At 52.8% G+C, this 14657-nt stretch overlaps 1 protein-coding gene across 2 annotated transcripts in view; it reads left to right on the forward strand.

The window, feature by feature from the left end:
- The window catches only part of Abcg1 (ATP binding cassette subfamily G member 1), a 58805-nt gene extending 46778 nt beyond the window's left edge, over positions 1–12027 (forward strand). For both annotated transcript variants that reach the window (XM_028885051.2, XM_037200118.1), the window contains exons 7-15: positions 607–730; positions 1078–1192; positions 2907–3055; positions 3167–3268; positions 4098–4266; positions 5502–5602; positions 5792–5950; positions 7532–7650; positions 8719–12027. In XM_028885051.2, coding sequence (XP_028740884.1) covers positions 607–730; positions 1078–1192; positions 2907–3055; positions 3167–3268; positions 4098–4266; positions 5502–5602; positions 5792–5950; positions 7532–7650; positions 8719–8947 — 1267 coding nt within the window. In that variant the 3' untranslated portion in view covers positions 8948–12027. The remainder of the gene's footprint in view (positions 1–606; positions 731–1077; positions 1193–2906; positions 3056–3166; positions 3269–4097; positions 4267–5501; positions 5603–5791; positions 5951–7531; positions 7651–8718) is intronic.
- Positions 12028–14657: the final 2630 nt, after the last annotated feature.

Consider the following 14657-nt stretch of genomic DNA (forward strand, 5'->3'; position numbering starts at 1 on the left):
TGACTCACTCCCCTTGTTGGGAGCTACATAGTAGAAACAAGACGGGATGGGAGTGTTCAAGCAGGAGAGAGGAAAATTCACCCAGGAGTGTCAGATCCTGGCTAAACCCTGCACGCCTCGCCTCAAGGTGCCGCCTCCGCACAAAAGGCATCGGCATAGTCAATAAAACCTCAGAAGGAGTACAGCCACAGCCCAGCCCACCCCCTCAGACAGCCCCCAAGTGGGCCAACGGGTGTGGGATTGCGGCAACCGACTGCCGGGCCTCACTGCTTACTTTGGAGCCCCGTATTTACCCGGACAGTTCTGATGTCTCTCGCCAAGGCAGGTGGGGGATCCCCTCCCCCATTCCACATCCAGCCCTTCAGGAATCTGCTGGGCTCCTGCATTCTTGCCAGGAGTGGCATACAGCGCACACAGCTCCCACCAAAGTGCCACCCTTGAACAGTTAGGCAGGCTGAGAAGAGCATGACCTTGGGGGTGCAGCCACAGGTCCTATGACATGCCCTCCCTCGGCAGTGACTGCCCAGGTCCCCACCCCCCCCAAGACCCGGGGCACTAGGCTTGTCCCTCCCATTCACAGCATCTCATGGTGTCTTTGACTTACAGTGGCCTGGACAGCGCCTCCTGCTTCCAGGTGGTGTCCCTGATGAAAGGGCTGGCCCAGGGCGGCCGGTCCATCGTCTGCACCATCCACCAGCCCAGCGCCAAGCTCTTCGAGCTGTTTGACCAGGTAGGTACACGGGCCCCACCCTTGTCCATGTACTTGACCTCCGTCTCCATCCCAGATTCCATCCCAAGATCTCTCATGGGACTGAGGCGGCCTGGGAAAATTAGACCCTGGATCCTTATTCTTTCTGCCGGTTCTCAGGGTTATTAGCTGACTGGCTGGTCAACGAGCTGGTTGGCTGACTGACTAATGACTGACTGGTTGAATAACTTGTTGACCGGTTGACTGACAAGCTGGCTGACCAATGGGGGGCAGACTGGCTGACGGATGATTGACAGAAGTGAGAGGCTCCGTTGATTTACACAGAGCAGAGGATGTGAATGATGCCTTTCTCTCTTCCTCTCCCTCAGCTTTATGTCCTAAGTCAAGGACAGTGTGTCTACCGGGGGAAGGTCTCGAATCTCGTGCCGTATTTGAGGGACTTGGGTCTGAATTGCCCTACCTACCACAACCCTGCAGACTTTGGTGAGTAGAGCCCACCCAGCTGAAAGGAAAGGGAATCTCCCCCCAGTCTTGTGTGTTCCACTGAGATCCAATGCCTGAGTCTGGAGTTACTGCCGTGTCTCACCAATGGGGCGGGGCCGTCCTGTGGTGGTACCTGTGAGAACCTCGGGCAGGCCTCTCTCCCAGAAGGACTTGTCCAATGACCAGGCTCTGCTCTGTCTTTGCTTGGCCTCGCCCTCTGTCTCTTCGGCATCCCCTCTTATGGGGACTCTGGCCACTAGACTTAGGACCAACACTACATCCATGACTGCTTCTCTGTAAGCACCTTGCTACTCAGGGCCACTCAGAGACCCCAGCTGGGCAACCCTCCTGTGTGGCTTTTTTTCCCCACAGCTGCATTTCTTTCAAACATCTGGCCACTCAGCTCCCAGGGCTCCTCCATATGTCATTTCCCAAATTGTGTTCAGGGGTCCTTGATCCTGGGAATGTTCCTCACCCACAAGAAGCATACTGCTATAAGGTGGGGGAGGAGACAGGAGGAGACAGGTGAGGGAACAACGTGCTGTGTAAAGGGAAGAACTGGGCCTGTTTAAAAGCCAAGAGAAAGATCTTGTTTGTAGTTGGCTTATTCCCTCCCGAGACCGAGTAAGAGAGGAGAGCAGGTCAGTCAGTCCTGCTGAGCAGGGGAAGGGAGTGGAAGCCAGAGAGGAGCACAAGCCGGAGGGAGGATCCCATGGGTCGTGGGAAGATGGCAGGTGTCTGGTGATTGGAGGAGGCCCCTTCCCAGGGGTTTCTCTCCTCTGACGGGCCTCTGAAGGAAAGGCGGGGCCTGCGGCACTTAGGAGTGGTGTGAATACCCCCGCGGAGTCCAGAGATGGACCGGGCAGTGCTGGGGACTTACTTGGTGTGGCAATTGATGCTTTTCCAGAGGGGCCCGATGTGTCCTGGCTTCAGCCTGGTATGACGCTTAGAAAAGGGAGTTGCTAGTTTGCTGCAAGGCCCAAGAGAGGTCTTTGGACATCAGCAGCAGGGTCTATCTAGAGATGAAGGCTGTGCTATGCGGGGAGGTGGTGGAGGAAGGAACCGGTCACAGAGGTCTCCAGACAGCAACAAGCTGTCGTTACCATGGAGTGAGTGGGGACCAGTCAGCAGCCACAGAAGTAGTCTAGGCAGAGGAACTTTGACGGGGTTCAGGAAGGACAGAGGAAGCAAGTAAGGAAAACCAGGGGAGAAGCTGCTTGCTTGGAGGCGAGGGGTGTGGCTTATGGTCCCCAGCCTCAGAGCAGTGGACCCTGTGGGCTGTGGGCAGTCCTTCCCTATGGACCATTCATTGCCCCTTTTATTCAGCACATGAGCAAGGAGCCCAGCTTCCTCACACTCTAGCCCGTGCTGGTCCAGAGCAGGCATTCCATGTACGCTGTACACATGGTCATGGCACACATGCATGAGTTCCTTGCTTCCTGGGTGAGCCGATAGCATGATGCACATTTGTGTGTTTGCATTTCTGGTCTCCTGACACCGTGCCTGGCTTACTCGGGGGTTATGAGCGAGCATTAGTCAATCAGCAACCCACTGCCGTGGCTCTCAGGAACCACCATAACTCATTGTAAAGCATTCTCACTACCGTATAGACCTTGCTAGCACAAAGTGACAGAGACCCTCAGTTCCCATCAGTATTGTCGTGCTTCTTCTCAGGAGTTCCCATCTCACGTCACCTTTTCTGTGTCTCCTGCAGTCATGGAAGTGGCGTCAGGCGAGTATGGCGATCAGAACAGCCGCCTGGTGAGAGCCGTGCGGGAGGGCATGTGTGACTCTGACTATAAGAGGGATCTCGGGGGCGACACGGACGTGAACCCATTTCTTTGGCACCGGCCTGCTGAGGAGGTAAAGCAGGTGAAGGGATTGGAGTGGTCTGGAGATGGGTCCTGCAGGGTCCTTCCTGAACCAGGAGGATGGGCAGGAGGCTCACTCACCCCCTTCACTGCGTGTCCTCAGGACTCCGCCTCCATGGAAGGCTGCCACAGCTTCTCGGCCAGCTGCCTCACCCAATTCTGCATCCTCTTCAAGAGGACCTTCCTCAGCATCATGCGGGACTCGGTAAGGATATCCTCGATCGGTCTGTCTCCTCACACACGTACCCCAAGCACACTTCGAAGTTGCTGTTCCTCAGTTTGTATCAGTCAGCTCTCACTGTTGCGCTGCAGTAACAAAAGGCCCCAAGGTACCTGTGTCCACAAGACCCACTGTGTGTCTTGCTGGTGTCATGTATGTGCTGTGGGTTGAGGTGGGTGTGGCCCCATCTATCTTCCCACTCCAAACCTCAAACAAAGGATAACCCCAATGTGGACATGCATAGAAGTGCTAGAGGAAGGCAGAGGCTTGGCATCACGCAGAAAGGGAGGCAGGGGATGACTCAAGTTTGCTAGGACCACCCGTCCAGTGGGCACGAGGCAGCCTGCCTGGGGAGGTTGAAGTCCAGTGTAGCCTCGGGGCCCTGATCTGGGATATCTGTAACTTACCAGGCATGGGCTCAGGCTTATCACAACCCGAGCCACAGCTCAGGATGAGAGGCTTCAGTAGAGTCATCCCCACCATGGCTTTGTCTCCTCTGGAGGGAGACCAGCCTTGTGTGCCAGCTTTGAGGAGAAGCAACAAAGCATAGTGATCTGTTTCCGTGGTACATGACTTGACATGGTGGTGGGGGTGTGTACATGCGGATGTGTGTGTGTGTGTGTGTGTGTGTGTGTGTGTGTGTGTGTGTGTGTACACGTGCATGCGCGCGTGTGCATGTATGATTATTTTCCTGAAGGAAAGGGAAGGTGGCTCATATGATCTGCTGTCATGGGAGTCACAACCGATGCCTCCAGTGGTCTTGGGCTTGTCCTCTCACGCCTGTGCCCTGGATGAGAGCTGTGCCTGCCCTTAGGTCCTGACGCACCTGCGAATCACCTCGCACATCGGGATCGGCCTGCTCATTGGCCTGCTGTACCTGGGGATCGGGAACGAAGCCAAGAAGGTCCTGAGCAACTCTGGCTTCCTCTTCTTCTCCATGCTCTTCCTGATGTTTGCAGCCCTCATGCCCACGGTCCTGACTTGTGAGTGTCCCCTCCCTTCTCGCTGGGACGCCTACCGAGGCATGGGGGCTGGGGCCTTGCCTTGACCAGGCATGACTTCTATAGCATACAGTGCCTTGATGCTTCAAACTCAACCTTTGTATGTTGACAAAACAAACATACATGATGCTATTGATTAAGAAAGTATTGTATAATGAGTTGGAGAGATGGCTGAGTGGTTAGGAGCACATACCGCCTGCCCTTTCATAGGACCAGGATGTGGTTCCTATCACCTATGTAGAATGACTCACTACCACCTATAAACTTTAACTCCAGGGGATCCAATGCCTCTGGTCTCTGTGGGTCCTTGCCCACATATGGCATACACTCACACTCACACAAAAATACTGTATTTAGTACAAATGACCAAATCTCAATGAAAGGCAGCTAGGCATGGTGGAAGGCAATGGAGAGAAATTCCCCAGTTTGCTCCTCAAGAGACCCTCAGAGCTGGCTTGCTGGCTGTACCCACCTGACCAGTGGAGTTCAGCTGTCCAGGTAGCCGAGGGTGGCCAGCTGTGGCCACTCCAGGCTGCTGGGTACAAAAGCCGAAACCTAAGGGTTAGAGATCTGATGAACCCAGCAGGGATAGGGCTGGTCATAACGGTCCCACTAGCCACCACGGGGACACTTGGTATTCTCAGGGACATGGTCTACTTTAGATCTTCATGTGACCACTTGGATCAGTTTCTTTTTTGCCACTGTGATAAAATATCACAACCAAAAGCAAATGAAGGAAGAAAGCCTTGATTTTGGTGTACAGTTCCAGAGCCAGCATCCATAATGGCAGGGAAGGCCCCGCATCTGGCCCCATGAAGCAGGGAGCAAAAACAGGAAGTAGGTTGAGGCTATAAATCCTTAACTCCCACCCTCCAGTGATGCACTTCCTCCAGCAAGGCTCTGCCTCCTAAAGGTTCCATAACCTCCCCAAAGAGTGCCACCAACTGGGGACCAAGTGTTCACATACATGAGCCTATGGGGGAATTTCTCATTCAGCCCACCCCGTAACTCTTGAGATTAGAGAAATGGCTAGGGATTTTCTTTTTCCAGACCAATGGATCTGGTTTCATCTTTTGTTTCAAGTCTGAGTACTGGAGTGTTGGCCCACACTGTGACATAGGTCGGAACCGCTAGGGCTCAGCCCAAGGCCATTGATATGCACATCTGACTCTTTGGCTGTGCCCACCCTACCATTCTCGTCTACCTTCATCTCCTAGTTCCCCTCGAGATGAGTGTCTTCCTCCGAGAGCACCTGAACTACTGGTATAGCCTGAAGGCCTACTACCTGGCCAAGACCATGGCTGATGTCCCCTTCCAGGTAAGGGAGCCACTAGCGACTGGCACTAGGGGACCGGAATTCTCCACACCCACAGAGCTGGGTGGGACTGGTTTCTACTAGTGTTCTGCTGAGAGGCAAAGCTGGAATTTGGTGGGATCTGTGGGGTCTGCCACCGTCCGCTGGCGGGACAAGCGGAGCCCCCCAGGGACACCAGCTCTGTCCTTTCAGATCATGTTTCCCGTGGCCTACTGCAGCATCGTGTACTGGATGACGTCACAGCCATCGGACGCCGTACGCTTCGTGCTGTTCGCTGCCCTTGGCACCATGACCTCCCTGGTGGCCCAGTCCTTAGGCCTGCTGATTGGGGCTGCCTCCACGTCTCTGCAGGTACAGCCCAGGAGGTGCTGAAGAGGACTGGGCTTCCCTCGGCCTCCTCGGTCTCAGGAGACCACTCCCCTCTGAGGCTCAGTGATCCCCATGCCCTCGATTCTGCCTTGAACTTCCAGAACTTTTCACAAAGCTGCACTCACAGGGGGAAATAAATGACATTGCCCCCAGTGGTCAGGATGGCATCCTTACTGAGAAGTGAGAGACTTGCAGAGTGGCCTTGCCTACACACTGCACATGCCCAGACATGAGTACCCTACAGTGTTTTCTAAGTGTCAGCATATCTAGTACCAAGTACACCCCAGGACCCCATTTTACAGATAGGGAAGACTAAGGACCAGAGATGCCTTGCTTGGTTGGCATTATACAGCTGTCTTAGAGGTCAAGCTCTCCATTTCTCTCTGCTGGCCCTTGTAGGTCCACTTGACCACTCTTTGGCACACCAGTGGTGGGTACCTACTCTTCACCTCACCCTTCTCTGTCTCTCGGAAACCTGGTCTCATCTACAACTCCAGTTGCCTCCCTGTTCCTAACAAGCCAAAGCCACTTTAGACTCTTGAGGTTCCAAGCCGTGTTCCAAGGGCTCCTGGGTGCCATATACTTCCCAGTTCATCTCCAGTGTCCTCAACAATGGCTTCCTGGCCTCCAGGGTCCAGGGTCCTCACTAAGAGGTGGTGGGAGCAGCCATGGTATCTGCCTCATGGCATTGTCATAAGAAGACAACACTCCAAAGAAGGGCCTGGGACATACCAGTCCCAAATCAGACCCACAGAATAACATGTCACCCCCATGTAGACCTCCTATCTCAGCATTGCCCATGTACCTAGCCAGTGCCACCCAGACATCAGAACCATACTGTTTTCATAGATGGCTTTATCCCCTGTGTTGACTCCCCCATCTCACCTTCTCAGACCCTTCTCCGCCTCTCCCCCAAGAGCTGTGGACCCCAGAGCGTATATCTGACTGGGTGATGGATGTCCTTTAAGCTCATGTACATACAACATGCCCACCACACACAACATGCACATCACACCTGCACCCTAGAATCTTTCCCTCGGAGCCTGGCCAGTGGGAACAGCTGCTTGCCAGGTGTTGCCCTTAGCTCTCAGGGACAGCAAGACCCAAGAGGAGGGGCCTTCCAGTGGGTCCCATGGGGTCCTTGAAACCTGGCTCTGGCATTTGGTGCCACTGTAGGTTGGAGACAGTATCTCTGCCTCTAGGTGGAACCCCCAGAGAGGTGGCTCTACCCAATTGTCAGCATCAGGGACAGCTATAAATTCTCACTACAGCCCCTCAGAGACCATTCCCAGAAAGTGTTGGCCTCTGCCCTCAGGAAATAATGTTCATTTTCTTCAGTCCCTTTCCTCAGCCAGTGTTTCAGGGCCCCTCTTCAGGAGATTGACTTCTGGCCCTGCCAGGGGACATTCTTGGCCATCCTGGTCTTGGCCAGCCCAGTGAGACTCTAGCCCTTTGAGATTCCTCCTCTCCAACCACAGGGGATGTCCTCAGGGTCAGGTGATTGGGTGGGATATCCTCTGCCCCATCTAGTGAGTACTCCTCGTGTCCCTGTCTCACTTCCAGGTTGCGACGTTCGTGGGTCCTGTGACTGCCATCCCTGTCCTGCTCTTCTCTGGATTCTTCGTCAGTTTTGACACGATCCCAGCCTACCTACAGTGGATGTCCTATATCTCCTATGTCAGGTACGTGTGGGCAGTGGTGGTGGGAGGGGCGGACCCCGGAACTGAGTGAGTGGTGTTGGAGGAAGGACTCAAAACAACCACCGCTCAGCTGCCCACTGAATCTGAATCTGCATCCCGAGTCCAAGAATAAGCCTTTGTATTTTCCTTAGTTGTGCGCCTCACCCTTCCAGTGCACCCAAGTGCGTATAGACTCCTATTCTGAAGATGCTTTGGCATGCCTTCACATTCTGGGCATTTCCAAAGGTGTGCCCATATTTTATGTAAAAAAAAACATGCCACAATGAGATCCTGATTATAAAACGTAAACAAGGCACAACAAGGTGCACTGTGCCCTCGCTGAAACATCCCAGTGCCTTCCAACTGGAGTTTTCTGGCTGTTTGGGTCCAGGGTCTACCAAAGTCCCACCCCTCTGCCTTAGTGGCCCTGCACACTGGCCATTCCCTGGGCGGTCAGTGTCCATCCTTAGGACTTGGGCCTGTGTCCTCACCCCCACCCCAGCTGCAGCCATTTCCCTGATCACAGAGGTCCGTGCTGGGAACAAGTGCTGCTTTCCTGGAGTGTCAGCTTAGGCCCCTGCTACATTGTTCAGGAGAACAAGACAGACACAAAGCCCTTGTACAGAGTTTCAGCTGCCCGCGCGCTTGCCAATCCTGGGAAACCGGAGACCAGCGCCTTTCTTCTGAAGATTGGTGCTTTTGTCCTACAAGACAAGACTGGACCAAAAGGGGCTTGATTTAAATGCTCCGGTGTTCTTGCCAGGATATCCAACCCTTAGCTAGACATAACAGTGAAAAGGTGTGCAGGATTGGAAGGAAGCCAAATATATTTTTTTGTTTTTATTCATTGCCCGAGTGGATAAAACACGGTTCATTCCACTTTACATTTTCCCTGGTGGCCTTGGAAGAAACCGGACTAGGAACAAGGTAGAAGGGCTCTAGAGAGTTGTCTTAGGAAGATGGCTGTGGGGTCAGGAAGCAGTTCAGGGAAGGGGGCCCCTGAGAGTGGCGAGCCAGCAGAGTGACCTTCCGCAACGGATGCCCTTCATACCCGGGTGCTCCTCTCCCTAGATATGGCTTCGAGGGGGTCATCCTCTCCATCTATGGCTTGGACCGGGAGGATCTACACTGTGACATTGCAGAGACGTGCCACTTCCAGAAGTCAGAGGCCATCCTGCGCGAGCTGGATGTGGAGAATGCCAAACTGTACCTGGACTTCATCGTCTTAGGCATTTTCTTCGTTTCCCTGCGGCTCATTGCCTATTTTGTCCTGAGATACAAAATCCGGGCCGAGAGGTAAAACACCCGCAGGCCAGGAAGGAGGCAAAGCAGACATTGTGCCCAAGGGCACTGCTGGGAGGCAGCGGTGTGCCTGCTCCTGGTGACACAGACTCTCCCAACCCAACCTGGAGGCCACGCAGGTCGCAGGTCGCAGGTCGCTGGTGACCAGTGTTCAGCACCTCTGCCCGCCGGGTTGGAACTGTTCTTTTCCTTTTCTAGCTTTAACTAGGAAGATGTAGGACGGTTGGGGTTTTTTACATGCAGGATTTAAAATACAGCCGGCACAGCGTGTCATCCTGCGACCCAGCTGGGGACAAGAGGCTTCCTCAGCAGACTCCTCCTGGAGTCCAGGACACATTGGCCCTGGATGAGGAGTGTTGGCCACGTTGGTCCCCGGAGAGGTGGATATCTTGGTGGGGAAAAGTCCACACCTGGCGGGACTCCGCTTGATGACTGTCATTTCTTATGGTCTCATCTTTCTAAAATTCGTCTCTGATGAGCTAAAGTTCATTTCTGATGAAGTCACTTTCCGAGCCAAAGTCGATAAATTTCACTCATTTTGAGAGATTGTATCTTTTCCAGTACTTCTTGAGGACTGATTCAGGGTGTGAAAGGTGTGTTTGCTTAGAAATAGGAGAGTCCCATATAGTCACCGAGTGGGACTCACAGATACAACCACAGAAGGTCAGACGTGGGTTCCAGGCGAGGGAGAGCACCACACCAGCTGTGCCGGGCCAGCAGGGACTAAGTGATGCCAACGGGGCTGAGGGAGATGTTGGCAGGCCCTTTCCGGACCTTCCTTTTTCATGTGCTTCTATTTTAAGCAAAATAGACGATTTCTTCCTAGTTTTTCTGGCCACTTTCATTTTGCCCAAGAAATACGTAGATTAACTTTGTCAGTTTTTAAAGAACATTTTCCCCTCTTTCTTCATGAATCACATTAACTACCTCCATTGAGCCTGGGAAGCCGGCCTGGGGACACATTGGGCGTGTCCCTTGAAATAAGAGGGGGAGGGGGCCGTGGGGCATCGGTGAGGGGCAGGCCGGCTAATAGGAAGGGGAGGTGCCGTGGATGTCCCCTTTAGGAAAACGCAGCTTGCTTGCTTCTGGAGCACTGTCACTCTGGGATGGAGTCTCCCGGGAAAGCCTGTGTATTTGTATGGGTAGGTCCGTTTACCCCTGTGAGCCCCGGTTTCCACACCAGTAAGTAATTGCACTAAATCATGTTCTGACAGGTCCTGAGATTCCTCGGCCGTGGCCTTGAAGCTTTCATATCTTACTTGTAGGGAACGATAAGGGTCCGAATTTTACTTAACGCATGGATGTGCTTTGAAAATATTTAGAGATTCTTTTTATTTTTTTCACTCCTAGATCTTTTATAGAGAACACAATTGAAATGCATATTACAATGTAATTTTCAGTTTGCTTGTTCTATACAAACATGGCATTGCCTTCTAGATTCAGCTTTTAACCAGGGACACGATTCGCCTTTATAAAAAGTCTTCATTTAAAAAAAAAGTGTTCATTTAATTTCAAGATGTTAGGCATTACATCGCATCCAGAGAGGATGCCTACTGACCGATGGGAAAGTGTGCATTAAAAGGAATGGGAGTTGGGTGGTCAGGTCTCAGACTCACGCTGGGTGAGTATGGGTTAGTGTACTGGGTCATGCTCAGCAGGATCTGCCAGGGCTGACTTTCTCCATTGAGACTGTTCTGCTGTCAATCAAAGAGGCAGAGTGGTCCATGTTTCAAATCTGGGAAAGTGCCTCACCCTCTGGAGGAGTTCTTTCCTGTCCAGGTTTCTCCTCGCTACTATGAACAGCTTGTCGTCATCCCTAAGTAAATGAGGGTGCGATGGGGTCCTTCCATTGGGCCGAGTCTGAGCTCATGATACAAGAGCTGGTAGGCTGCTGACGGGCAGGGATACAAGAACTGGTAGGCTGCTGACGGGCAGGGTGACGAGGGCAGTTGTTAAAAGATATTGACCAGAACAGGCAAGGGGCCAGAAGTCACCCCACAGGACAGCATTGCTCACTCGTTCTGCAGACTTGAGGAAGGCTAACAGCCATACTAGGGGATGCTACATCCTTGTCCCTCATCCAGTGTCTGCAGGTGCCCTGGAGTGTGGCTCTGCTTACCACCACATATAGCTTGGATTCCGGAGATGCGGTCTGGATTTCTAGAGCATTCCCTTTTCTTCCTCTGCCCGTTTGTCTCCATCATGGTAGGAGGTATCTAGCAGTGTGCGCCCTTCCTGACACTGATGTTAAAGTCAGGCTGACTTCCCTTGCATTTGGGTTCCATGTGACTCTATAAGGACCCAGGCCTTCCTTTTATCCCCAGGTGAGCTCCTTCAATTGAAGGATTCCATCAGGTTAAAGGCTATACCACCTCCTCATGTTAGCAGAGGTAGAAACTGAAGTCCAGGGACAGCATTTGTGGGGGGCCTCATCAGAGAGGGAGGCCTGTGGGGCCCTGCCAGGCTGAGGTTCGGAAAAGGCTGGGTGCAGGGGTGGGGCTGCTGTCCTCCGTCCAGCCCCCTCCGCTGTCCATCCCATCCTGCCTCCGCCCCCAGCCTCTCCCGATGCCTTTGTCAAGAGAGAGTTGAACTCTCCAGGGATTCTTCCAGAGAGGGGGTGAGCCCATGAGCACTGCACACCATAGGTGCTAGACTCTCCCTTCAGGTCAGAGACGCTGGTGTCCACGCACTTGTGCTCAGGTGTCTACACAGGAATTTGCATGTACACTCATGGGCACGCTCGTATGTGCACACGTGCAGGGCTGCTCCCACACATGTCAGAGAGTATTATTCGGTGATTTTTTTTCCCTTCGCGTCGGCCGCACACCAACCTCTGAGCCTTTCCCCATTACCTTTACTCCAAGGAGGAAAGAAACAATTCACCCATGCCTGTGGCCCGGAAGACAGGAGGCCAATGGGAAATCCATCGAGGCTGTTGACAAACACCAGCTAAATGAGAGTGTGATGGAAAGGCCAGCAGAACCCAGCAGGGGAGCTTGAGGAGCGGGTTGTGTCAATATAAAGTTAGATCCTTGGAAGAAATAAAGACTGCTAATAAAATATTTTATATAAAGTTTTTACGTGCATTTGGTGTCAAGTGCTCCAAGTGGTTTGCGTTTTCCTGAGTCAAGTCCATGTGTGCGCTGTCTGAAGATACATGTGTCTGCCTGGTAGGAGTCCTGATTGGCTGCATGGTGGGACCCACTCACTGTAGAGTCGGCCTGCTCTCTCCAGCACTTCCTAGGCATCTGTCTTTAGCTTGTGTTCCCCTCGATGTCTGACCCATGTCCTCTGCTCTGTCCACTGGGACATGAAGGCCGCCACCACTGCAACCCCACAGGCATAGCCAAGACAGCCCTGCCCATATCTCCTCATGTCCCAGGATCGGGGCAGCTACATCAGGGAGTGCCCTGCCCTGCTCAGGGATCTGCTTCTGCAAGAGACAGGTTTCAGGCTTAGGCTCGGGTTCTGGGACGCAGCTGCTAGGCAGCCAGGCAGCCCTCACGTGGCTGAGGGTGGGCTGCTTGAGATCTGGGCTCCCTCAGTTCTTAGCCAGGTGATCTGCTGGAATTCATCTTTATAGAGCAGCTGTGGCCTAGAGCCAAGGTCTCCACCTACACTTTGCACCCACCTCTAGGACACAGAACAGAGACCCTGATAGGTAGGTCAGAAAGGTACAACAGGCCAATGGCTCCTGCGGTGTCCTACAACACGGGGGGGGGGGGGGGGGAAGGGTGCAGGTGAGCATGGTGAGTGTGGCCTGGTGAGGGTGTGCGGTCCCTGTTCATTGGTGAGTGTGGCCCGGGCATAGGCATGCCCTCCTGGTTCTGTGCTTCAGTTCATTTCCCCTGCATCCTCTTGCTTCATCAGGCCACCTGTTCTCCTGAGGTCACCTCACACTACAGAGTTGAGCCTTCTGTGGTAGTTCTGAAATAAACCCTCTCAGGGAATACACTCAGGACTCTTAGGAGATGCCTACGTCTCAGGGCTGCTGGATCTCAGGGCTGCTGCAGATGCCTCCAGACGTACTCTGATGTACCCGTAACAAGGTTATTTCTCAATTAAAGACAGCAAGAGATTAACCGCATTAGCCATAATTAGAGTGGTCTTGACAATATGCTGTAATTAAAGTGGGGCAAATATGGTCTCCCTCCAAAAGTAGCTTCAATATTTTCTGATCGTGGTTGGCCATGGATAATCGCAACTGGACCAGTTGGGTGTAGGTACCCGAGATTCCATGAGGAGATGCCACACTCCTGACGATGCATGAGTCTTAAGCTTCCCGGTGACCATTCAGTGCCCTGACCCTTCCTGCTTGCATCCTGGAGAGAAGAGAGTTGGTCTTGAACTCCACTTCTCATTGTCTCTATGCCAACACAGATCCTTCCTCTAGCAGATATTTGCAGCCTTTGCAGGGTGCTAGAGGCCATCGAGGAAGCCAATTCTATGTGCAATTTGCATGATTGATTCCAAGGGACACAGGCTTGGCTTTGGACCCTGATGCCTTTGTATCCTCAGGACTGTCCCCTGGCATCAAAGGGAGACAATAGTCTAACCACATGTCTCCTCCCTCCTGGTCATCAGTGGGTGCAGCCCCAGGTCCCTCCAGCTCAGATGATCACTGCAAAGCAGAGAGCCAGGAGAGCAAGCAGAAAGGTCCCCATGTTGGATACAGATGCAGAGCTGCACAAGCCTATACCCTGCTCTGTAAGGCTTCAGGTGTCAGGAAGGCACAGGTACACTCTGGGGCTCTCAAACTCAGAGTTGTGCCTAAGATGCAGCCAAGACACTCCCACCACCTCTGCCTTTCAGGTCCACAGATATGGCTCAGGAGTAACGTCACCGAGACTCCTTCGGGAACAGCCTTGCCGCCCTGAGATCTTGCAAAGGGCATAAGTCCACTCCTGTCTTAGGGTTTCTGTTGCTGTGATTGAATGCCATGAACAAAGCAACTTGGGAAGAAATCGTTCATCTGGCTTACACTTCCACATCACTGTTCATCACCGAAGGAAGTCAGGACAGGAACTCAAGCAGGGCAGGATCCTAGAGGCAGGAGCTGAGGCAGAGGCCGTGGAGGGGTGCTGCTTATTGGCTTGTTCCCCGTGGCTAACTCAGCCTGCTTTCTTACAGCACCCAGGACCACCACACCAGGGATGGCACCACCCACAGTGAGCTGGGCCTTCCCCTATCACTAATTAAGAAAATACCCTACAGGCTTGCCTACAGCCCAATCTTATGGAGGCATTTTCTTAATTGAGGCTCCCTCCTCTCAAATGACTTTAGTTTTATGTCAAGCTGACATAAAACTATCCAACACAACACCAAAGACAGAACAGTAAACCTTGGCATGAACCCACTGCTCCTTCAGTGAGATCTCTCTCAACGCAGCAGTACTGGTCAAAAAATGGTGGTTCTCAACCTGTGGGTCATCGCTTAAGACCATTGGAAAACACAGATATTTACATTACGATGCATAAAAGTATCAAAATTACGGTTATAAAGTAGCAATGAAAATAAAATTTATCGTTGGGGGTCACCACCACCTGAGGAACTGTATTAAAGGGTCGCAGCATTAGGAAGGTTGAGGACCACTGGTCTAAACCTTCCTCCCCCAAGCACACACAGCAGCTCTAAAAGCTCCCGACAAACTGTTCTGGGGTGTCACCAGCACAGTCTCCCCTAGGGGACCTGAGTGCCACATCCTTTGC

This window comes from Peromyscus leucopus, chromosome 16_21 (genome assembly GCF_004664715.2).
Source record: "Peromyscus leucopus breed LL Stock chromosome 16_21, UCI_PerLeu_2.1, whole genome shotgun sequence".
Taxonomy (NCBI): Eukaryota; Metazoa; Chordata; class Mammalia; order Rodentia; family Cricetidae; genus Peromyscus; species Peromyscus leucopus.